The sequence below is a fragment of the Coregonus clupeaformis genome, chromosome 17, assembly GCF_020615455.1.
Source record: "Coregonus clupeaformis isolate EN_2021a chromosome 17, ASM2061545v1, whole genome shotgun sequence".
In the NCBI taxonomy this organism is placed as follows: Eukaryota; Metazoa; Chordata; class Actinopteri; order Salmoniformes; family Salmonidae; genus Coregonus; species Coregonus clupeaformis.
In genome coordinates this window covers 49,343,842-49,369,001 of record NC_059208.1, presented here as the reverse complement: position 1 = coordinate 49,369,001, position 25,160 = coordinate 49,343,842, and the positions used below count along the sequence as shown (strand labels likewise).

Below are 25,160 nucleotides of genomic sequence, written 5' to 3'. Positions count from 1 at the left end.
CAGTGAGAATGGGAGGAGTTAGGAGGGAGGGAAGGGGAGTTAGTTGCTCAACTTCTTCCTTGTTGTATCTCCGCGGTGTGGAAGAGCACGGGCAAAGAGGTAGGTTTAGCAGAGGCAGACAGGTCAGGCCTGAGTAGTGTGGAGCTCCTGGGCGTTTTGGGCGGATAGGGTGGAGTCCCAATGGGAGAAAGGAATGTAATACACAGACGAGCCGAGGAACACTAGTGGAAGTACCGCGGAACGGATATACGGCCATACACAGCGGTTCAAGCCAGATAGACAAGAGTAGCCTACAGGTTGTTGCCCACTTGAGGGTAAGAGACTGAATCATTATGTCCGTAACAACTCTCTCTGAAACAGGTCAATCTATCCAAGTGATAATCTATCCAGGTGATCTCTCCGTGCCTTCTATGAATTAGTATAAATAATCTCTATGTAACTCAGTATATGTAGCCTATACTATACCAAGAGAATGAAATAGCACTTTGATCCTTGACGCAGTCAAAAGTTTACTGTAGTTATGTAGCCGACAGTATCTATTGCGATCACTGTTGGATTAAGCTACTCTAGTAATAACTCTGTAATAACGTCTGGTTTCATTGAAAGCTGCCAACCAATAGAAACTCTGCAAGACTTGCTTGGCAGTCATCAATTAATTGATATAAATTCGCATACACACAAATAAACTGCTGTATTATAGTAGCCCTCTATTATAGCCTATATATTGTCGTGCATAAACAGGACAAGATGTTGTCTGTCGTGTTATCTAATAATGTAGACTACATAGTTGGACTAAAGTCAATTGATAATCAAAGTCCTATGTCTTGTAAATTACCACACAGAAGGTGTGTGTTTGTGATTGTGTGTGTGTGTGTGTTTGTGATTGTGTGTGTGTGCCTGTACGTGTGCGTGTTTACTACTGCCTCAGCTTTTGCCCAGGGGGCCAGCCGTTTAAGTCGCAGGTGGTAGTGTACTTGCCCCACAAGCATAGAGTTGCTGGTTCAAACCTCGCTTCAGCAGATTGCGCCCCCTCAGTCGCTACAATATATGTATCTCTAACTTATTTAGTCTGCTTTGGCCTCTGAATCATAACGTCTATACCATACAACATGAACTTTAGCATATGTACCACCTACACACTTGTAAACTCAATGACCAACCTTCACATCTAAGTTTTCAGTCTTTATATTACAAAATAGAGGATTTGCAGATTGGAATAGCACATATAGATTTTTTCGTGCATGTGTGTGTTCATGTTCCTCCTGTTAGATCATATGCTGTCAAGGCTGCACCCTTTGTTTGCATTGTCTCAGGGTCAATGTCAATCCGTGTGTTTGTTCTCGTGCTTTCGAGAATGCATTCCAGCCCTTTGTGTACTTGTAGTATCTGACCTTGAGTCATTGTACTGTATGTGGTGCTGTTGTCTTTTCAGTCAGACAGTGATGACATCCTGATGATATAGGACAGGTAGAGGTACTTATGTCTGTGGCTGTGTCTCAAATGACGGCCTAACTCCCTATGTAGTGCACTACTTTTGGACAGAGCCCTATGTGAATTATGATGGGAATAGGGTGTCATTTCAGATCTGCCCGTGCGAGTGATGATATAGAGAAGGACAGGTACACCCCCCCTTCTCTCTCTCGCTCTGCACTACTCTCGCTGACCTATTTAAACGACTAACTGTAGAATCCACCAGAATCGGTATGCAGGATCAATCTGTGTGTTTGTTTAGTGAGGCGTGTTCAGGTGTGTGTATGAGGTGTGTATGTGTGTAAGGTGTGTGTGTATAGTTGTACAGGTTCTGTCTCCTCATGCTGTGTTCACACAGGCAGCCCAATTCTGATATTTCTTTCTACTAATTTGTCTTTTGACCAATCACATCAGATGTTTTCACATCAGATATTTTTCACAGCTGATCTGATTGGTCAAAATACCAATTAGTGCAGAAAATATCAGAATTGGGCTGCCTGTGCAAACGCAGCCTCAGTTACTTATTCACGTGTTGAGACAGAGACAAATGTTCCCTCTGCCTCTCTCTTTTCTTCTCTCTATCCCTCGCTCCCTCCCTCTATCTCCATCAATCCTCCTCTCTCTCTTTTTCTCTCTCCTGCCTTTTCTCCCTTGCTCCCTCTATCATTTCCTCTCCCTCCCCTTCCCCCCTCGCTCTCTTTTTATCTATCTCTCTATCTTCCTCTGTCCCCCTCTCTCCCGTTGTTTACACAGGAATGCAGAGAATGGCGGGTCGGAACGTTGATTGAACAAGCATGGGTTAGGTAACTCTGAGTCAGACAGAGATGATAGATATAACTATATAGCCTGGAGTGGAGGTTTGGTTATTAAATCCTCCTGAAGTGGTTTGTGGTTTCAAACCCATTCTGTTTGCTGCCTTTAAAACAGTCCTGCCCTTCTCTGCCCTTTTCTGAGAAACACATAACAAACACATGTGCGCATGCACACACACACAGACACACACAAACACACACACAATTCCTGTTATTATTCCTGTGTCATCACTTGAGGTAAAGAAAAAGTTGTTGTTGCCACAACAAACCAAACAAATAGATGTCCCGTGTGGGAATGTGTCTTGTTGGACAGGTACAGCAGACACGGTCAGCACTGGATGTTGTCATTCATCTGTCTGCTAACCAATCAGTGTGCCCCTTGTTCCCTCACAGCCAGTAAAACAGCGTGTGATTGGCTTAACCCAATCTCAACCAATGAGCACACACACACGCACGCACAAACACACACACACAACTTGTGGAAGATATCTCAGGTTTACGGTGTTTGTTGTGTAATTTCTACCTGCCTTCAGGTCAGGATGAGTAACCCCACCTGTACAGTTACGCTCTCATTCTGACCCAACAACTTACCTCAGAGGATAGGTTAGCGCAGGCCTTAATCAAATATGACAAAGACATCCTGTGAAGGTGAAATTACAGAGGAGGAACTTCTGGATGCAATTAAAGACTTTAAGTCCGGGAAAACTCCAGGGTTGGATGGCATACCAGTCGAGGTATACCAAACCTTTTTTGATATACTAAGAGGACCGTAATTAGCATGTTTTAACCACTCCTATGTAAATGGTAGATTATCTGACACTCAAGAAGAAGATCTCATTATTACTGAAACAGGATACAAGTGGAAAATATAAAGATCCAGTCCATTAAAAAAATTGGAGGCCCCTTACACTTCAGTGTTGTGATGCAAAAATTCTAGCAAAATGTATAGCGCATAGAATTAAACAGGTATTGTCGGATATTATTCATTCTAATCAGACAGGTTTTTTACATGGAAGATAAAAAAACCTCTGTAGCTCAGCTGGTAGAGCACGGCGCTTGTAACGCCAGGGTAGTGGGTTCGATCCCCGGGACCACCCATACACAAAAATGTATGCCCGCATGACTGTAAGTCGCTTTGGATAAAAGCGTCTGCTAAATGGCATATTATTATTATTATTATTATTATTATTTGGAGATAATATAAGGCAAGTATTGGAAACAATAGAACCCTATGGAAAATATGGGAAACCAGGCCTGCTATTCATAGCAGACTTCGAAAAGGCAGTTGATAAAGTACGACTGGGGTTTATATATAAATGCCTGGAGCATTTCAATTTTGGAGAATCTCTTATAAAATGGGTCAAAATCATGTATAGTAACCCTAGGTGTAAAATAGTAAATAATGGCTATTTCTCAGAAAGTTTTAAACTGTCAAGAGGAGTGAAACAAGGTTGTCCACTATCGGCATATCTATTTATTGTGGCCATCGAGATGTTAGCTATTAAAATCAGATCCAATAATAATATCAGAGGATTAGAAATCCAGGGCTTAAAAACAAAGGTGTCATTGTACGCTGATGATTCATGTTTTCTTTTAAATCCACAACTAGAATCCCTCCACAGCCTCATAGAGGATCTAGATACATTTTCTAACCTCTCTGGATTACAACCAAATTATGACAAATGTACTATATTACGTATTGGATCACTAAAAAATAAAAAATGTACATTACCATGTAGTTTACCAATAAAATGGTCTGATGGTGATGTGGATATACTCGGAATACATATCCCAAAGGAAATAAATGATCTCACTTCAATAAATTTGAATAGAAAGTTAGCAAAAATAGATAAGATCTTGCTACCATGGAAAGGTAAATACCTGTCAATTTGTGGAAAAATCACCCTGATTAACTCTTTAGTATTATCCCAGTTTACCTATTTGCTTATGGTCTTGCCTACGCCTAGCGAACTGTTTTTAAAAATTATATGAGTAAAAAATATTCAATTTTATTTGGAACGGCAAGCCAGACAAAATTAAAAGGGCCTATTTATATAATGAATATGAATTCGGAGGACAGAAATTATTAAATATTAAAGCATTAGACCTATCACTAAAAGCTTCAGTCATACAAAAGTTATACTTAAATCCAAACTGGTTCTCAAGCAAATTAGTAAGATTGTCTCACCCAATGTTCAAGAATGGCATTTTTCCCTTTATTCAGATCACAACCACTCATCTCCAAAATATCACTATTTCTAAAACAAGCCATAGAAAGTTGGTTGCAATTTCAATTTAATCCTCCAGAAATGACAGAACAAATAATGCAACAAATATTGTGGTTAAATTCAAATATACTAATTGACAAAAAAACTTAATTTTTTGACAGAATGTTTAAAAAAGGTATAATCTTTGTAAATGATATCATCGGTAGGACTGGTGGAGTTATGTCGCACATGCAGCTAACAAAAACATATGGAAATGTCTGCTCTACCCAAAATTACAACCAAATAATTGCAGCCTTACCGCAAAAGTGGAAGAGGAAAGTGGAAGGGGGAGAAAGTAAGGAACTTGTCTGTCGGCCTTGCATTAAAGAACATAATTGGTTAAGGAAAACTGTGATAAATAAAAAAGAAATCAGTTTCACTTAAGGATCAAATGATTGACAGCCGTCCCATATAGATTGCAAAATAGTTGGGAAGAGATTTTTGATGTACCGATCCCATGGCATAGTGTTTATGAACTGACACGCAAAACGACACCGGATTAAAAAATTAGAATCTTTCAATTTAAATTATTATATAAAATTCTTGCTACCAATAGAATGTTATTTATATGGGGGATACAATCTTCCCAGCTCTGCAGATTTTGCTGTGAAGAGACAGAATCATTAGATCATTTGTTTTGGTTCTGTCCATTTGTAGCTTAAAAAAAAAAAAAAAAAAAAAACCTGTGATTTGAGAGTAGGACTATTTAATGCCTTGAGGTAATGTTATCCTTGGAGCACAGAGTCATGCAGGTTAGCCACTAGACAATCACTGTGCAGGATGTAGCATGTTAGCCGTAGCTAGCAGGCTGCTGGTGAGTCTCAGTGCTGCTGCTGTGTAAACTACAGCCAGCCTTTTATCGAGTGGGCAGGGCTATAACGTACCTGGTTACTATGGTTACCTATAGCTCTAGGTGTGTGTGGATTTTACATTACATTTACATTTTACATTTAATCACCACACTGTACGCTACAGAACAACCCATCCACTCACCCACCCACCCACCCGGATGCACCCCCACATTTTAGTAGACACTCTTATCCATCGCGACTTACACCCACCCACTCGTATCCTCTTTGGAGGACAAAAGTTTTTTTTGTTACATATACATTTTACACACATTTTACATACATGGTAGTTTTTTTTCACAGTTACATAAAATACATCCGTTTTTATATATATATATATATATATATACACACACAAACGTATGTGGACACCCCTTTAAATTAGTGGATTCGGCTATTTCAGCCACACCCGTTGTTGACAGGTGTATAAAATCGAGCACACGTCCATGCAATCTCCATAGACAAACACTGGCAGTAGAATGGCCTTACTGAAGAGCTCAGTGACTTTCAACGTGGCACCGTCATAGGATGCCACCTTTCCATCAAGTCAGTTGGACTCTGGAGCAGTGGAAACGCGTTCTCTGGAGTGATGAGTCACGCTTCACCATCTGGCAGTCCGACGGACGAATCTGGGTTTGGCGGATGCCAGGAGAACGCTACCTGTCCGAATGCATAGTGCCAACTGTAAAGTTTGGTGGAAGAGAAATAATGGTCTGAGGATGTTTTTCATGGTTCGGTCAAGGCCCCTTAGTTCCAGTGAAGAGAAATCTTAATGCAACAGCATACAATGACATTCTAGACGATTCTGTGCTTCCAACTTTGCGGCAACAGTTTGGGGAAGGCCCTTTCCTGTTTCAACATGACAATGCCCTCGTGCACAAAGCGAGGTCCATACAGAAATGGTATGTCCAGATTGGTGTAGAAGAACTTGACTGGCCTGCACAGAGCCCTGACCTCAACCCCATCGAACACCTTTGGGATGAATTGGAAAGCCGACTGCGAGCCAGGCCTAATCGCCCAACATCAGTGCCCGACCTCACTATTGCTCTTGTGGCTGAATGGAAGCGAGTCCCCGCAGCAATGTTCCAACATCTAGTGGAAAGCCTTCCTAGAAGAGTGGAGGCTGTTATAGCAGCAAAGGGGGGACCAACTCCATATTAATTAGTGCCAATGATTTTGGAATGAGATGTTCGACGAGCAGGTGTCCACATACTTTTGGTCATGTAGTGTATATACACACATAACCTTTCGGATAGTTAGTACTTGGACATCTATATAGTGTTTTCAGTAATAACTATTACCGATCATGAGCTTTTTAAACCCAGCCCTCTGCTACTCTCAGCCCATCCCACCTATCTCCGTAGACCACCCCCTTTTGATTTCCACACACCATATATTTTTCAACTGTGCTGTCTCACATGAACTTTGAACTTCTCTAATCGCATAGTATCCACAGATTGTACGTTAAAGATAAATATTTTCCCTAAGAGTATTATTATAATGTTGATTGATTGACTATGGCTTTCCAAATCACCCAACACTGCTATTTGTAGGGTTAACACACATTCACACCCACACATTTTAAGCTCTTATCCAGAGCAATTTACGGTAGTGAGGTCATACATTTTTTGTACTGGTTTCCCATTGGAATCAAACCCACAACCCTGGTGTCGCAAGCGCCATGTTCTACCAACTGAGCAACACAGTCAGTCAGTCAAGCCGCAGGCTACGTCAGTCACAAGCTGCAGGTTTTCATGGTGAGGTGAGCAAACAGGTAAAAACACTTCCTGTCTAGTTGACATGTGTTCAGACTCATGTTCAGAGCATGCCCAGTAAATGCCACCCTATGCCCTATATAGTGTTCAGTATAAGGAATATGGTGTAATTTCAGATGTTCCAGTCTCCATATACCATCTGTACTGTGCCAGCATGCGGAACACTCTAAGCAGTGTTTTCAGTTGGTGGATGTGAACAAATAAACACGTCATCAATGTCATTCCGACATGCTATTGCACTGTAATATGTATTACCCCAGACAGGCACTTAAAAAAAACATCTAGTTGATTCAACTAGTTATTATTTAGTAACTGGTTCCGCAGCCTTTTTTAGTTTACTTAACTTTTCGGTCAAAGTGTTACCTGAACTAAACATTTCTAGTTGGCCCAAACTTGAGAAAACTTAGGTTAGGGACACCCACAAATTCAAGTAGCGCTTTGAACATACAATGTTTTCTGCCATTACGAAAACTGGCTCAAATTAAGATCCTACATCTGTACTTACAGCCTGACACACCTGTAAGACATGTTTACTCAACACAACTATGGATGAACCTGTCTACACAGATCTCTCTCGCTTTTCTTCTTTCTCTCTTAATCTCACTCTGTATCTCTTTCTGTCTGTTTCTCTTTTTTAATCCCGACCTGATTTGATATTCGATTAATCATCTGTATCATAATGACATTTGGCATTGGCATTGCCATGCTAAATATTAGTATTTACTGTCATATTAATAACTAAATACTGTTGTGATCTGTAATATCTGTTAAATCTTGTGCAGATGTGTTACTGTAAGCAGGATTGTGTGTTAATGTGAAGGGTGTACTCGTTACACCAGTTGTCAATGACTCAACAACAATACCTTTATTATGTAGGTCGTCTTGATCTGGTCAGCATGTCTACCTGAGTGTACTGTCACTGAGTTCTCTCTCTCTATCCTATGACCCATTGCTCTCTTTATAATCTCTCTCTCTCGCCCTCTCTCTCACCCCCTCTCGCCCTCTCTCTATCCTATGACCCATTGCTCTCTTTATAAGCTCTCTCTCTCGCCCTCTCTCTCACCCCCTCTCGCCCTCTCTCTATCCTATGACCCATTGCTCTCTTTATAAGCTCTCTCTCTCGCCCTCTCTCTCACCCCCTCTCGCCCTCTCTCTATCCTATGACCCATTGCTCTCTTTATAAGCTCTCTCTCTCACCCCCTCTCGCCCTCTCTCTATCCTATGACCCATTGCTCTCTTTATAAGCTCTCTCGCCCTCTCTCTCTCTCCTATGACCCATTGCTCTCTTTATAATCTCTTTCTCTCTACCTCCCCCTCTCTGGGTACAGTATGGGTGTTGTGTGTTGCTTTTTGATAGAGAGGGTTATCACAGAGTTTTTCCCAGAGGCGCAACATCTTGACACTTCCGGGAACGCGTCGCGAAGCAGACTCGACCGACAGGGTTTGGCAAGTCAATGGGAGAAGTGAAAGATTTGTCCGTAGTTGTTAATTTTGTCGAATTCTAAAGGCAATAGATTGGAGCCAATGTCTTAAGTAACTGAACCTGTCATTACTACAACCCCGTGAAAGTGACAAACTAACACGTTAAAATGTTTGTCCAAAACAACGAAGGAGTGCCTTTCATTTGACAGCCTGCACATGCGCAGTTCGGCGCAACATGACCGTTAGACCCGATGACGTGTTTCTGCACATGAGCTTTGTTAGCCAACGTCGCCATGACATCGCCTACAAGCGTGATCGGGGATTTCTATTGGAGAAGCAGTTTCTGCATATCTTCATACTGTACTGTCTTTGGTGTTATGTTGGTATACACTAGGCAACAGATTGTTTTAGTAAGGGTGTTTGCTCTGTCACATTAATACACAACATCTTTGTTTAGGGTACTCTATCACTATGTCACGCTCTGGCTCCGGGACTGTGTATTTTGAGCCAGGGTGTGTTCATTTGGTTGTGTTTGGTATTGGTTGTGTTGTATTTGGTTGTGTTTCCTTGTTTGGTCGTGTGACTCCCAATCAGTGGTAACGAGTGTCAGCTGTCGGCTCGTTATCTCTGATTGGGAGCCATATTTAAACTGTCAGTGTTCACCTTAGTGTTGTGGGTTTTTGTTCCTTGTCAGTCATTGTAACGGAGGACTTCACGTTTCGTCGTTGTTTTTTGTAGTGAGTACTTTAATTTAATAAAGTCATGTTCGCTCAACGCGCTGCGCTTTGGTCTCCCTCATTAGACGATTGTGACAGAAAAACCCACCTTAACCAGATCAAGCAGCATGAAGAAGAGAGAGGATGGACTTGGGAGCAGTTGAGTAGGAGTCTCGACTGGGCCAAGCCAAGAGAAGAGGAGAGAGGTTGGACGTTGGAGCAGTGGGGTGATAGTCTGGCGAGAACGATGGAGGCCTGGTCCACGAAGAGGAGAGAACCCCAGAAAATTTTTTAGGGGGGCTCACGACGTCGGACCAGCAGGAGGCTGCGATAGAGCGGTCCAGTGGGTTGCCGGAGGAGGCCGCCGGGTTACGGGGGCCACTGGTCGAAGAGGGGATGGAGGAAGTAGAGGCACGGCGAGAGGTACTGGCGTGTGTTGCCAGTCCGATCCGGCCCGTTCCAGATCCCGGTGTAGGGCCAGTGGTGTGTGTCCCCAGTACAGTCCGGCCCATCCAAGCTCCCCGCACCAAGCCAGTGGTGTGCGTCGTCAGCCCTGTCCGGCCCGTTCCTGCTCTCCGCGCCAAGTCTGTGGTGCGCGTCGCCAGCCCTGTCAGGCCCGTGCCTGCTCTCCGCACCAAGTCTATGGTGCGTTTCGTCAGCCCTGTCCGGCCCGTTCCTGCTCTCCGCACCAAGTCTGTGGTGCGCGTCGCCAGCCCAGTCCGGCCCATCCAAGCTCCCCGCACCAGATCAGTGGTGCGGCGTCGTCAGCCCGGTCCGGCTCAGTCCTGCTCCCCGCACCAAGACAAGGGTGCGAGTCGTCAGCCGGATTCAGCCTGTTCCTGCCACTCGCACCAAGTCAAGGGTGCGAGTCGTCAGCCGGATTCAGCCCATTCCAGCTACTCGCACCAAGCCAAGGGTGCGAGTCGTCAGCTGATTCAGCCCATTCCTGCTACTCGCACCAAGCCAGGGATGCGAGTCTTCAGCCTGGTGAGGCCTGTTCCGGCTCCACGCACCATGCAAAGGGTGCGTATCGTCTGCCAGGTCCGGTCCATTCCTGCCTCACGCGCCAAGCCAGGGGGTGCGCGTCGGCAGTCCTGATCCAGCTAACTGGGTCAGATCGGACTGGGGGCACTACGGGGGATTGTAGTAGGGTGGTGGTCAAGCCCGGAGCCGGAGCCGCCTCCGAGGAGCAATACCCACCCAGCCCTTCCCTATTTGGGGTGTAGGCGCGGTCGGAGTCCGCGCCTTTAGGGGGGGGTACTGTCACGCTCTGGCTCCGGGACTGTGTATTTTGAGCCAGGGTGTGTTCATTTGGTTGTGTTTGGTATTGGTTGTGTTGTATTTGGTTGTGTTTCCTTGTTTGGTCGTGTGACTCCCAATCAGTGGTAACGAGTGTCAGCTGTCGGCTCGTTATCTCTGATTGGGAGCCATATTTAAACTGTCAGTGTTCACCTTAGTGTTGTGGGTTTTTGTTCCTTGTCAGTCATTGTAACGGAGGACTTCACGTTTCGTCGTTGTTTGTTGTTTTTTGTAGTGAGTACTTTAATTTAATAAAGTCATGTTCGCTCAACGCGCTGCGCTTTGGTCTCCCTCATTAGACGATCGTGACACACTAACAGAGGAACCTTACTAAATCAAGTAAAAAATGATGGAAGCTACAATCTATCTGCAAAAAAAACGAAAAACGAAAATATATATATTATGTGTATATTTTTCTCCCAAAGGTTTGAGTCCCTTCCCCCTAACCCCGACCCCATCATGGCCCACCGGTCCCAGAGTTCGGACATCGGGGACAACACCCAGGACCCTAACTTCCTGCCCCCCCACTACAGAGAAGAATACCGTCTCGCCATCGATGCTCTGGTGGAGAGAGACCTACAGGTACAGAAGAAATGTGTGTGTGGCGTGCATGCCCGTGTGGTGTCAGTGTGTGTGTGTGTGTGTGTGTGCGCGTGCGATTACTCCAGTGTGTGTTCTCTCTCCAGGGCTACTATGAATTTCTTCAGGCAGCAGACGTGGTCGACTTCCTCTGTCAACCGGAAATCAAACACATCAAGACCACGATCCAGACACCCAACCAGGCCCCAACCTCGAACGTACCGGAGCTGCCCTATCATGAGGTAGCGTTAATAATGATAATGATATTATTGAAGTGAGAAGATAAGTATTTATGACAGTCTGAGCTACTCGAAGGCGTCATAATAAAAAGTGTGTTTTCAGGTGACAGAGTCTGCAAATGATTGATTGATTGATAAATTAATTGATGTCAATAAAAAAGAGGTGGAGACATTGTATAATATTGTATATATAAACTCAGCAAAAAAAGAAACGTCCCTTTTTCAGGACCCTGTCTTTCAAAGATAATTTGTAAAAACCTAAATAACTTCACAGATCTTCATTGTAAAGGGTTTAAACACTGTTTCCCATGCTTGTTCAATGAACCATAAACAATTAATGAACATGCACCTGTGGAATGGTCGTTAAGACTAACAGCTTACAGACGGTAGGCAATTAAGGTCACAGTTATGAAAACTTAGGACACTAAAGAGGCCTTTCTACTGACTCTGAAAAACCCAAAAGAAAGACGCCCAGGGTCCCTGCTCATCTGCGTGAACGTGCCTTAGGCATGCTGCAAGGAGGCATGAGGACTGCAGATGTGGCCAGGGCAATAAATTGCAATGTCCGTACTGTGAGACGCCTAAGACAGCGCTACAGGGAGACAGGACGGACAGCTGATCGTCCTCGCAGTGGCAAACGACGTGTAACAACACCTGCACAGGATCGGTACATCCGAACATCACACCTGCGGGACAGGTACAGGATGGCAACAACAACTGCCCGAGTTACACCAGAAACGCACAATCCCTCCATCAGTGCTCAGACTGTCCGCAATAGGCTGAGAGAGGCTGGACTGAGGACTTGTAGGCCTGTTGTAAGGCAGGTCCTCACCAGACATCACCGGCAACAATGTCGCCTATGAGCACAAACCCACCGTCGCTGGACCAGACAGGACTAGCAAAAAGTGCTCTTCACTGACAAGTCGCGGTTTTGTCTCACCAGGGGTGATGGTCGGATTCGCATTTATCGTCGAAGGAATGAGCATTACACCGAGGCCTGTACTCTGGAGCGGGATCGATTTGGAGGTAGAGGGTCCGTCATGGTCTGGGGTGTGTGTCACAGCATCATCGGACTGAGCTTGTTGTCATTGCAGGCAATCTCAACGCTGTGCGTTACAGGGAAGACATCCTCCTCCCTCATGTGGTACCCTTCCTGCAGGCTCATCCTGACATGACCCTCCAGCATGACAATGCCACAAGCCATACTGCTCGTTCTGTGCGTGATTTCCTGCAAGACAGGAATGTCAGTGTTCTGCCATGGCCAGCGAAGAGCCCAGATCTCAATCCCATTGAGCACGTCTGGGACCTGTTGGATCAGAGGGTGAGGGCTAGGGCCATTCCCCCCAGAAATGTCCAAGACCTTGCAGGTGCCTTGGTGGAAGAGTGGGGTAACATCTCACAGCAAGAACTGTCAAATCTGGTGCAGTCCATGAGGAGGAGATGCACTGCAGTACTTAATGCAGCTGGTGGCCACACCAGATACTGACTGTTACTTTTGATTTTGACACCCCCTTTGTTCAGGGACACATTATTCAATTTCTGTTAGTCACGTCTGTGGAACTTGTTCAGTTTGTCTCAGTTGTTGAATCTTATGTTCATACAAATATTTACACATGTTAAGTTTGCTGAAAATAAACGCAGTTGACAGTGAGAGGACATTTCTTTTTTTGCTGAGTTTATATTCATATTTTCCTGTTGTCATAGTGTAAATATAGTTAACTAACAGCCTGCCCGTGTTTCCCCCAGGCAGATGCCGACGGCTCGTCAGACACCTACTGGCCGATGCACTCTGACACAGCTGCCCCGGGGTTGGACCTGGGCTGGCCCCTCCAGGCGCACAGCTTTATCGGCCCCACCGAGGTCACGACCCTGGTCAACCCCAGCGAGCCCGACATGCCAAGCATCAAGGAGCAGGCCAGACGACTCATCAAGAACGCACAGCACGTATGTGGAGGGGCGGGGAGAAGGGATGTACACAGACACACACACACACAGACTCACACAGACTCACACACAGCACGTACAGCACTTACAGAGGCACATACACACACACACACCTGTTCAGGTCTACGTGGTGTAAAGGGGAAGTGTACCGTATGTCAAATCAAATCGAATTGTATTGGTCACATTCGCCGAATACAACAGGTGTAGACATTGCAGTGAAATGTTTACTTACGAGCCCATTCCCAACAATTCAGAGTTAAAAAGTAAGAAAAATATTTGCTAAATAAAAAAGGAAATAGTAACACAATAAAAACAATAACGAGGCTATAAACAAGGAGTACCAGTACCAAGTCAATGTGCAGGAGTACCAGTACCAAGTCAATGTGCAGGGGTACCAGTACCAAGTCAATGTGCAGGGGTACCAGTACCAAGTCAATGTGCAGGAGTACCAGTACCAAGTCAATGTGCAGGGGTACCAGTACCAAGTCAATGTGCAGGAGTACCAGTACCAAGTCAATGTGCAGGAGTACCAGTACCAAGTCAATGTGCAGGAGTACCAGTACCAAGTCAATGTGCAGGAGTACCAGTACCAAGTCAATGTGCAGGGGTACCAGTACCAAGTCAATGTGCAGGAGTACCAGTACCAAGTCAATGTACAGGGGTACCAGTACCAAGTCAATGTGCAGGAGTACCAGTACCAAGTCAATGTGCAGGAGTACCAGTACCAAGTCAATGTGCAGGAGTACCAGTACCAAGTCAATGTGCAGGAGTACCAGTACCAAGTCAATGTGCAGGAGTACCAGTACCAAGTCAATGTGCAGGAGTACCAGTACCAAGTCAATGTGCAGGGGTACCAGTACCAAGTCAATGTGCAGGAGTACCAGTACTAAGTCAATGTGCAGGGGTACCAATACCAAGTCAATGTGCAGGAGTACCAGTACCAAGTCAATGTGCAGGGGTACCAGTACCAAGTCAATGTGCAGGAGTACCAGTACTAAGTCAATGTGCAGGGGTACCAGTACCAAGTCAATGTACAGGAGTACCAGTACCAAGTCAATGTGCAGGGGTACCAGTACCAAGTCAATGTGCAGGAGTACCAGTACCAAGTAAATGTGCAGGAGTACCAGTACCAAGTCAATGTGCAGGAGTACCAGTACCAAGTCAATGTGCAGGGGTACCAGTACCAAGTCAATGTGCAGGGGTACCAGTACCAAGTCAATGTGCAGGAGTACCAGTACTAAGTCAATGTGCAGGGGTACCAGTACCAAGTCAATGTGCAGGAGTACCAGTACTAAGTCAATGTGCAGGGGTACCAGTACCAAGTCAATGTACAGGAGTACCAGTACCAAGTCAATGTGCAGGGGTACCAGTACCAAGTCAATGTGCAGGAGTACCAGTACCAAGTCAATGTGCAGGGGTACCAGTACCAAGTCAATGAGCAGGGGTACCGGTACTGAGTCAATGTGCAGGGGTACCAGTACCAAGTCAATGAGCAGGGGTACCGGTACCGAGTCAATGTGCAGGGGTACCAGTACCAAGTCAATGTGCAGGTGTCACGTTCGTTGACGGACGGGTCAGACCAAGGCGCAGCGTGATATGCATACATGTTTATTTAAACCGAGTCAATGTGCAGGGGTACCAGTACCAAGTCAATGTGCAGGGGTACAAGGTAGTTGAGGTAATACAGTATGTACATGTAGGTAGGGGAAACAGTGACTAGTCAATCAGGATAGATAATAAACGGAGTAGCAGCCGAGTATGTGAAGAGTGTGAAAGTGTGTCTGTGTGAGTGTGTGTGGCGTCAATATGTGTGTGAGCATGTGTGTGTTGGAGTGTCAGTGTAGTATGTGTGAGTGTGTGGGTAGAGTCTAGTGAGTGCAAGAGAGTCAGTGCAAAAAAATTCAGATAAAACAAATAAATAATAAAAGGGGTCAATGGTAATAATCCGGGTAGCTACTTGATTAACTGTTCAGCAGTCTTATGGCTCGGGGGTAGAAGCTGTTCAGGTGCCTTTTGGTCCCAGACTTGGCGCTCCGGTACCGCTTGCCGTGCGGTAGCAGAGAGAACAGTCTATGACTTGGGTGGCTGGAGTCTTTGACAATTTTTAGGGCCTCCCTCTGACACCGCCTGGTATAGAGGTCCTGGATGGCAGGGAGTTTAGCCCCAGTGATGTACTGGGCCGTACGCACTCCCCTCTGTCGGATGCCGAGCAGTTGCCATACCAAGTGGTGATGCAGCCAGTCAAGATGCTCTCAATGGTGCAGCTGTAGAGATGTTTGAGGATCTGAGGGCCCATGCCAAATCTGTTCAGCCTCCTGAGGGGGAAGAGGCATTGTCATGCCCTCTTCGTGACTGTGTCGGTGTGTTTGGACCATGATGATAGGTCCTTAGTGATGTGGACACCGAGGAACTTGAAGCTCTCGACTCGCTCCCGTTAATGTTAAATGGGGGCTTGCTCGGCCCTCTGTTTCCTGTAGTCCACGATAAGCTCCTTTGTCTTGCCCACATATGTTCCAGCAGTGAGGGGAGGAGTGGAGTCCAACTGACAGTTACAGATCACACCTGTATTCCCAAACCCAGGCCTTCTCACCCCAATCCACCCAACAACACACCGTTATCGTAATAGCATTCCCATCCCGTTGAATATCTATTCTGTTCTTTTTTATCAGGCGTTACCTCTCAGTCACTATCCCTCAGACAGAGATCCAGTGTTGCAGATAGAGTGATGTTAATGATTATTTGTTAGTTAGAACTATGGACGCTGTTGTCTTAAACTCTGTCAGTCAGTCAGTCAGTCTGCCCCCGCTCTGCCCTGCTTATCCACCACGCCCTGTCCCTGAAGATGAATGACTTGCACTCAGCTCAACCTCCTAAAGAATACAATTACGTTTCAGTGTGTGTGCGTGTGTGTGTGTCTAAATGTCACCAGAGTTGCCAAACCTGTTAATCTGACTGGCCATGTCTCTGTCACTGTCATCCCTCTTTCTGTGTGTGTGTGTGTGTGTTTCATGTACAACTATGCTGAATAAACCAAAACCTGATGTGATATTTTCTAGTTTCTAATTGGCTAATGTGATATTTTCCTGTCTCTCATTGGGCGTTGCTAGGTCATCGCCGTGGTGATGGACATGTTTACAGATGTGGATCTGTTTTCTGACTTGCTGGATGCTGCGGCGCGTCACGTCCCCGTCTACATCCTATTGGACGAACAGAATGCCCATCACTTCGTCTCCATGGTGACCAACTGCAAGGTCAACCTGGACCTTGTCCACGTGAGTCTCTGTGTTTGGCCTAGATTGAACTATTTTAGGCGGGGTGACTCTCCACGTCTTAACTCAGGTTAACCTACTAGGTGTGCAGGCATTTGATCCAGCCCAGCACTAGCACACACAGCACAAGGCTAAGAAATAAAAATAGTTATTAATAGTTTGAAAAACACATGGTTTGAGCCGACAGTCTTACAGACAGTATTCCAGTGTTTCTGTGTTGACTGGCAGGAGGCCACTGTTTCATAGCAGTAAGTAATTTATTTACCTACTGTACTATTACATGATGTCTAACTGATAGATCTGAGCTTGGTTACATAAATGTCAACAGAGTGGACAAACTGGTTTGATTTGCCCTTAGAACTCACTACAGAATTACATCAATTATTAAAGACATTAACCCCTTGTGACTCTGAATAACTATTTTGTGTATTCGTGTGTGTGTGTGTTGCAGATGATGCGTGTGCGGACGGTGGCGGGGGTGACCTATTTCTGTCGGACAGGGAAGTCATTTAAAGGACAGGTGAAAAACCGCTTCCTATTGGCTGACTGCAGGGCAGTGCTCAGCGGAAACTACAGGTGAGCATAGAAATATAACAGATTTCAACACTTGACTGTAGTTGAGCATAGAAACACAGCAGATAGAACAGATATCAGATACTTCTTTAGTCGCAGACGCTAATGTGTCATATCCTGTTTCCTGTAGTTTCATGTGGTCCTATGAGAAGCTGCATCGCTGCATCGCTCATCTCTTCCTGGGAGAGCTGGTCACCACCTTCGACGAGGAGTTCCGCATCCTGTTCGCTCAATCACAGCCCCTCACTGTTGACCACGCCCTAGTGCCTGTTTCCTCTGACAGCAGCAGCAGCAGTTACTACGGTAACCAGTTTGGGTTGAAGCGGACCCAGTCCCTGCGAAACCCTCGGGGTTTCCAACGACACACCCCCGAACTTCCGGCCTACCCTTTCGGAGGAGGAGATTCCGAGCGCTCTGCATTCCATAGAGATGACATGTTCCGACACACCATAGAACCAGGAGGACTGAATCTTGGGAAGTTTGCAGCGTCACAGCAGTTCAGGATGCAGCAGTCCTTCCTGGAACAGGGCCGCTCCATGGTCTCCAGGTGGGATGGTGCACGTAGATTTATGTAAAACTAGATTTGATGTAGAACTCACCATCACATGAAGGTTGTGTCTGTAATGGCACTCTATTCACTATAGATCACTACACTCTTAGAAAAAAGGGTTCGGCTGTCCCCATAGGAAGAACCCTTTTTGGTTTCAGGTAGAACCTTTTTTGGTTCCATTTAGAACCCTTATTGGTTCCATGTAGCACCCACTTTGGAAAGGGTTCTACATGGAACCCAAAAGTGTTCTACCTGGAACAAAAAGGGTTCTACATTGAACCAAAATAGTTATTCAAAGGGTTCTCTTATGGGGACAGCCAAATAACCCTTTTAGGTTCTAGATAGAACCTTTCCTTCTAAGAGTGTATACATGGAATAGAGTGCCAAAGTCAAACATGAGTATTCAACCGATTTTGGGGAACTTTACCCATAAACAGTTAACCTATTAAATTCAATTGTTTATGTGTCCTCTGTTACCATATTAAAGTGTTTTGTTTGTGTTTCCTGTGTTCGCAGGCAGATGGAGATAAGCGCCAGTGACTATAAGAGGCACAGCTATGCAGAGGGAACCCAGGAGAGCTACTCCTCTTCCAGACAGTACATGAAGCACAGAGTCATGAACAACCTGGAGGAGACAGAGCAGCACTACCACAGGTACTAGTTAGTTAATTAGTTAGTTGGTTAGTTATTTAGTTTATGTTGTCTTTGTCAGCTTGACTTAATATTGTGATCAGGTCAGGCAAAACTCTTGGCCCTAGTTATAATCTTTAAAAAAAGATATGTAAAGCATGTTGGGTTTTTATGATCCATTATTCTGATGATGTTGATGACGATGATGCTTCTGCTGCTGCTGATGATTTCTGAACATTTTTGTATTCCAGGGAGCAGAGCCAGTCCAGCCACTACTACCAGGGTGGTGAGGGACCTGGGTTAGGGCTGGGGTCAGGGCTAGAGGGATCTGGCTCAGGCCATGGACACTACAACAGGCTGAGGAACAGACCAGCGCTGGACCAGTACTCTGACTCAGGCTACCCCCATGAGGAACCTCCTGGTCCAGAGGGATACAACAGAGACTACTTCTCCTCTGAGGACCTGAAACATGACCCGGGACAACCACCGGCAGGGGGAAGGTACGTGGTATGGAGAGTCCACTGGACTAGAGTTCTTAAATGAAGCTTTTAGTGATACGCACACAACATTTCGGTCAAAAGAAATTGTAAGTATCAACCATGTCACTCGAAATGTGTGTATACTAATGTAACACCTTCTCCTTTGTCTAGGTACGGAGGTGGCAGTGGCCACAAGAGGCCGACGGTGGGCCAGCCCTACGCCTGCCTGTCATCCCCCACCCATCCCCACCCCCCAGAGAAGCAGCTGTTCCCCATCCCAGCGGAGGCAGACCACGACCAGGACCCCAACGTCAGACAGGGCCTCCGCAGCTGGAGGATCAACTCCTACCTCAGCGCCTACGGGGACACAGGAGAGGAGGGGCTGCCCCAACCTCTGGGCCCTGACGCTTTCCAAGACCCAGAGTCTGAGGGGAAACCATACACCCATGGGGGGTCTGTACCCCGCTTTGAGGCGAGAGAGCCTCCGAATGTCCCCTACAAGCCTAGACCGGATATCCGACCGCTGCGCTTTAGCAAGCCCTTCATGCCTGAGAGCATGGGGAAGGACAGGGCTGACCGTTGTACCACAGAGTGGGAGAGAGAGAGAGAGAAAGAGCGGGAGGTGGGGGGGAGGGAGGTGGGGGCGGACGTGGAGATGCCATCGTCGAGGGAGGCTCCGGGGGAGGTCTCGCTCTCCAAACACGAGTCGGTCCGGATGCGGATCAACCCGATGCTCCAGAGGAGCTCCCGGCTGCGCTCCTCCCTCATCTTCTCCTCCTCCAAGACGGAGACCCACATGGGAGGCCTGGGCATGAAGGTCTTTATTACCTTTCATATCATCTCAGATTTGTTTTATTTGTTATTTATTTATTTAATTCCAGTGTATTGCAACCTTGATTTGAAATGTGCCATACGAATAAAGTTTAATTTGATTTGATGCAGGTGGCCAACGAGGAGGACGAGAATTCCGAACCGCTCCGCACCACCTCCATCGTCCAACAGATCCTGGAGAAGAGACGCTCCTTGACCCGGGAACCCTTTGAGTGGAGGAAGAAGGCAGAGGATAACGAGAGAGAGAAGGAGAAAGAAGAGAAGGAGGCTCGGTTGAAAGAGAAGGCTGAGCTAAAGAAGGAGCCCCCCAAAGTAACCCCAGCCAGCAGAGAGGTGCCTAAGAACCCCCCGGCCGATCTGGAGACCACGAAAGTTTCCCCAGCATCTACAGATCCCCCCAAACCCCAGACATTGAACATGAACGACCCTTCCAATAGACTGCAGTACTTCATGGAGCTGGCTGCTAAGAGGAACGCATCTAAAGAGGCTGTGATAAAAGAACCTCCTCAGAAGAAACCAGACCTCTCAGACACTCCTTCTTCCAGCACCACCACAACCACCACCTCGGTCCCCAAAGTCCCCTTGTTTTTCGTGACTGCTCCAGAGCCTGCCCCAAAGAAACCACAAGTCGCAGCCACACCAGAGCTAACACGCAAACTGTCCATCACCTCAAGATTCAAAACCTCAGAACCTGACGCTTCTACTACCACAGTCCAGAGAAGAGACAGCAGCTCGGAGTCACAGAGGAAAGAGAAAGAGCCCGGTAAGATTCTAAAGCCATTCCTTTCTCCGAAGATCTTCAAGAGGGACGCTCTGAAGCCGTTCAAGAGCTCCAACCCACGCCACGTCTCCTGCGATGAGGAAATGCTAACGACGGACGCTACAGACGCGGAGAAAAGCGAGCTGAAGAAGTCTCGCTCCAAAAGCTCGTCCGGTATGTCACAGACCGAGTCCAAGGAGGGGCTCCACAAGAACCTGGGCTCCAACATCTCCCTCAACACCATAGGAGGGGAGGGCAAGGCCGACGCCAAGCCCCTGGACTTCCTCAAGAAGCAGACCCAAAGACTCAAAGGTATGTTGTACTGTCTGTGTGTCTGTCACGGATTGTTACGTCCATGTTTACTGGTTTTCATTTTTTTAAATGTAATTGCTGTGCTCATGATGTATAAAACAAATTCCCTTAGGAGCAATAAAGGTTTTAATTTATTCATTAATTCAATTATTAATTCAAAGGCTTCCTGGGACCCAAGGACAAGAAGAGCTCCGGTGGTGCGACATTGGCGTCCAACGGAGACGAAAAGAACATGAGAACCGTGCCGGAGAGCTCAGAGGAGCCTGGGATCGCCGCTAAACACCTGAGCTCCTCTGCCGACGCTAAAGCCACAGACCACACCACCTCCTCAGCCAATTACAAAGCTGCATCCAAAACGACAGGTCTGTCTCGGTACCAGAGCTCCAGCGGCTCAGTTCTGTTCAGTAGCAACCTGAGAGACGACACCAAGGTCATCCTGGAACAGATCTCTGCTAACAGCCAGAAGAACCGGCTGGAGCGAGGAGGAGGAGAGGAGGCCGGAGGGGAGAAGGGCGTAGACGTAGCGGGGGAGAAAGGAGGGCTGGAAAGGGAGCCAACGCTGAAAAAGAACCGCTTCATGAGGCCCCAGGCCAACCCTCAGGAGAGAGATAGTCTCCTGAAGAGGATCGAGAGCATGAGGAAGGACAAGAAGGTCTACAGCCGCTTTGAGGTACTCTACCGTAGCAGACAGAAGGTCTGCAGGGAGGAGGAGGGCTACAGGAGAGGGGAAAGAGAGGAGGAGGATAGAGGGAGAGGAGGAGGATAGGGGGAGTGTAGAGAGGAGTAAATACACACCTTTACTGGTTATGTCCAGGAGATAAAATAATATATTAATAATAATAATAATATATGCCATTTAGCAGACCCTCGACTTAATAGAAGAGACATTTAAATGTTATGAATTATAGCCCTTAATGTGAAACATATATTTGATGCTGCTATTTAAAGATGTGACACAGAATTGTATTTATTTTGTTTCCCGATAATTTGATAAGGATTTGCAACAACAAATGGTTATGATATTTTTACATAGTGCACAGAATGACTCAGTGAGTTTTAATTTTGTGGATATGATATCATAGGGACATTAGTTTGGCTCTTAATGAAGTTACCACTGAAGTTACCATTAAAACCAGGTGAACTATGAAGCACGTTAGTACCTAAAGAGATCTTCCACACTGAAAGCTGATACCCAGGGGGAGGAGGGGGTGATGAGTGGAGAGGAGAGAAGAGGTAGGGATGACAGGAGAGAAGGGAGGATGAGGGAGAGGGGGGGAGCATGAGGGAGGGAAAGGGGGAGGATGAGAGACAGAATCAGATCGTATTCCACTCACTGTCATTCCTGATGTTCTGTTCACAGATGGGGAATAACCTGGGATAACTAAAGATGTCTGAGGAACCTATTGACTGGAAGCTGAGTGCGTGTGTGTGTGGAGGGCTCGCAAGCACACACCAACACGCACACACACACACACACCATTCCCATTCAGCAACATATGTGCCAAACACATCATCAGAAGACCAGAGAGAGAGGGAGAAAACACTGAACGCAACAACAGCAGATACCTCCTGTGACATCAGACTGCAGTCTTCGCAGATAATCAGACACTACTGTACTAAACCTTTAAAAGACTGTCTATGAAACGTGAGATGAAACTGTACCCATATAAGGCAAGCGTTGTCTGGTTGGTTTTTGCCTTATATGGACTTCATGGGACAACTTTTCACCGATTCACCACAACCCTTCATCCACGCCTAGAGTGAGAGAGAGAATGTGTGAGAGAGGAAGTGTGTGTTGTGTGTGCATGTTTTACTGCAAGAAAGCAACTGAACACATGCCCAGCCATCAAACATGCCTGTACAGAACTGCACAATCCCAGTGCCAGTCGTGTGTATGTGTGTGTGTGTGGAAACTGGTAATGCTGAAAGTATGTCTGTGGGTTTACACTGTGCCAATGGAGCGCCACGTCTCTCGTCAAACCCAGAGAACTCTTATTAACCAGTCTCCAAACTAAAGACAGCGGAGAGGGAGAGAGATGGGGGGAGAGAGAAAATGATAGAGGGAGAGAGGAAAAATACAGATTAACCCAGCTAGCACATTTGGTTCCTTGGAAGTTGTGGAAACGTAATTTTTTTTGTTTTCCATTGGTTCTCGGAACAAAGCCATACGTTTCCTGACTGGTTTTTAAACGTTCTGAGAAACTGAATGAACATTTTGCCTGTTCTGGGAACATTTTTAGGTTGCAGGGAGGTTTTATTAACGTTCTGAGAACGGTAATTATACATTATTTGAAGGTAATTCAATAATGTTCTAAGAACACTGCTAGCTTAGTTTAACTGTTTTGAACTCCAAGCACAGATAATACACATGGAAATTAATTTGCTTAGGCATTAATCATGCAAACACATTTATTTTGTATTGTGGTACGGCGTCAGTGAGAATCAAACCTATGATCTTCTGTTCTCTAGCCATGGAATTAGTCCACTGCGCCACCAAGATGGAGCTAGCATGCCATGTTTTTTAAACTCCTACAAAGCTGTTCATTTTAGTCTTCAAAAAGACCCCATTACAAAGGAAACAAGCACTTATTAAGATCAGGTATGGCCAATTAGTGGGCGCGGCCAACACACCTGAACACACTTAACAAGATAGAGGATTGAGAGAGTTTTGTTGATGCTGAATGTATACGTTTTTAAATAACATTCTTAGAACGATCTTTCAACGCTATTAATGTTTTCTTGTGGTTTTATGGAAAGTTTTCTTAATATTCTGAGAACATGACTTTAAATAGAACCATGAGGAAACCTGCCGAAAACGTTATGCTGAATTACTGAAATTCCCACAGAAGATCGTTGTTTCTTAATGTTCTCTGAACGTTCCGAGAACATTACTTTAAATAGAACCATGAGGAAACGTGCAGAAAATGTTATGCTTAAGCACTGAAATTCCACCTAAGAAACATATGGTTCTCAGAATCTTATGTGCTGTCTGGGTATCCTGCACCATTCCCAGAACTTTGTGGGAAGGTTGTATGCAAAATAATCATAGGACAACCACACTCTCACCAAGCTCTAAGAAACATATGGTTCTCAGAACGTTATGTGCTAGCTGGGAAAGGAGATGGAAAGAGATGGACCAACAGGGTAAGAGAAAGAGAATTAGAAACTGTGCATGTGGCTTGCAGGTCTTTACACATTGTTGTAAATTAATTAAATCACCAGTACCTTAGAAGACAAGTTGAGATTGAGACTGCTTTGTTGCAGCCCTGTGTGAATGCAGGTACCTTGAAAACATGCACCCTTCACTTCCTTTACTTCCTGGACTGAACGTAGTGAGTTGGATAGGGTCTGAGTGATATTTCCACCACAAAACCTTCACCTATCCAGTCAAGTCAGGCCAGACATCTTTGAGGAAGAAAGGTAGGGAAGAAGGAAGGAAGGATGCATTTCTAAAATGTTGGAACAGGGCTGTATTTTAAATAAGAGCATAAAAACTGCCACGCCTTGAGTCTGTCTGTTTGTCTCGGTCCACTACACCAGAAGTGGAAAGAACATTTCCAAGTACATGAACACACTCTATAAAAAATACTTAGTGAGGCTATCGCAATTAATGCCAGTGTTGTGTTCGAGACCACCTAAAGCGAGACCGATTCAAGACCAAGACCAGAGCAAATGAGGGCCATGTCAAGACCAAGACCGGAGTGGGGGCTAGACTGAGTCAAGACCGAGACCAGAAAAATGCGAGTCCAATTCAAGACCATGATTGTAATTTTGTGAAATCATCTCTAGCTGTGTACAGCCACCGAAAAAACGTAATGAGGGGAAAAAGTCAGTCACTCACACACTCCTTCAATGGCATGACATGACATCCTCCTAGCAGCTAGCTAGCTATCTAGCTAACGTTAGGCTCCGTGTTTTTAGCTTGCTACATAAATAGATACGCTAGCCTATAGCCACATTATGACTGACTTGTGATCATTGCCCTTGCTAGCAGTGTTGCCAACTCCTCAGTAAGGAAAGTAGCTATTGGCTGTCCTAAAAGTCGCTAAATGACATCACCTAATTTGCATAATTGGCCATATGCATGTAATTGTGATGGACGCTGTAGGAGAGAGGAATAGCGTCATGGGAGAGTCAAAAAGCGAGTAAAAAACACCATACATTTACATTCCGCCCTGAATGTAAGCCAGGGCGGGATCAGCCAGCGGTGGCTTCCCGCATGCGCGATTCATTTGCAGTCTGGACACGGAGGAGTGAACATCTCCTGCTCTGACTACAGCTGGGAGGGACTGCTGCGCGAGGACTGGGCCGCCTGTGAGTGCTTTGCTCGTTGAGAAGAGTAAGAACGATACGTGCTTTCACGTCAGAGTCTCTAATAACACCAG

The 25,160-nt window shown here is 45.8% G+C and overlaps 1 protein-coding gene across 2 annotated transcripts; it reads left to right on the top strand.

Annotated features, from left to right (window-relative positions):
* On the top strand, positions 1–23,294 carry LOC121586632 (protein FAM83H-like). 2 transcript variants are annotated; one of them, XM_041903514.2, is made up of 13 exons: positions 1–314; positions 11,035–11,191; positions 11,296–11,430; positions 13,174–13,371; positions 16,479–16,643; positions 17,092–17,216; positions 17,344–17,760; positions 18,280–18,417; positions 18,645–18,893; positions 19,044–19,689; positions 19,815–20,775; positions 20,937–21,445; positions 22,136–23,294. In XM_041903514.2, the coding sequence occupies exons 2-13, from the start codon at positions 11,069–11,071 to the stop codon at positions 22,154–22,156; spliced, it is 3,687 nt and encodes a 1,228-aa protein (XP_041759448.2). In that variant the 5' UTR covers positions 1–314; positions 11,035–11,068; the 3' UTR covers positions 22,157–23,294. The 2 variants fall into 2 exon arrangements, with proteins under 2 accessions (XP_041759448.2, XP_045082325.1); XM_045226390.1 differs by having other exon boundaries at positions 4–99.
* Positions 23,295–25,160: the final 1,866 nt, after the last annotated feature.

Excerpts from the sequence above, each read along its gene's own strand:
- LOC121586632 (XM_041903514.2), top strand. The coding sequence starts at position 11,069 with ATGGCCCACCGGTCCCAGAGTTCGGACATCGGGGACAACACCCAGGAC. Across the intron at positions 16,644-17,091 it reads TCAACCTGGACCTTGTCCAC|ATGATGCGTGTGCGGACGGT; the intron begins GTGAGTCTCTGT and ends TGTGTGTTGCAG. Across the intron at positions 20,776-20,936 it reads GCAGACCCAAAGACTCAAAG|GCTTCCTGGGACCCAAGGAC; the intron begins GTATGTTGTACT and ends ATTAATTCAAAG.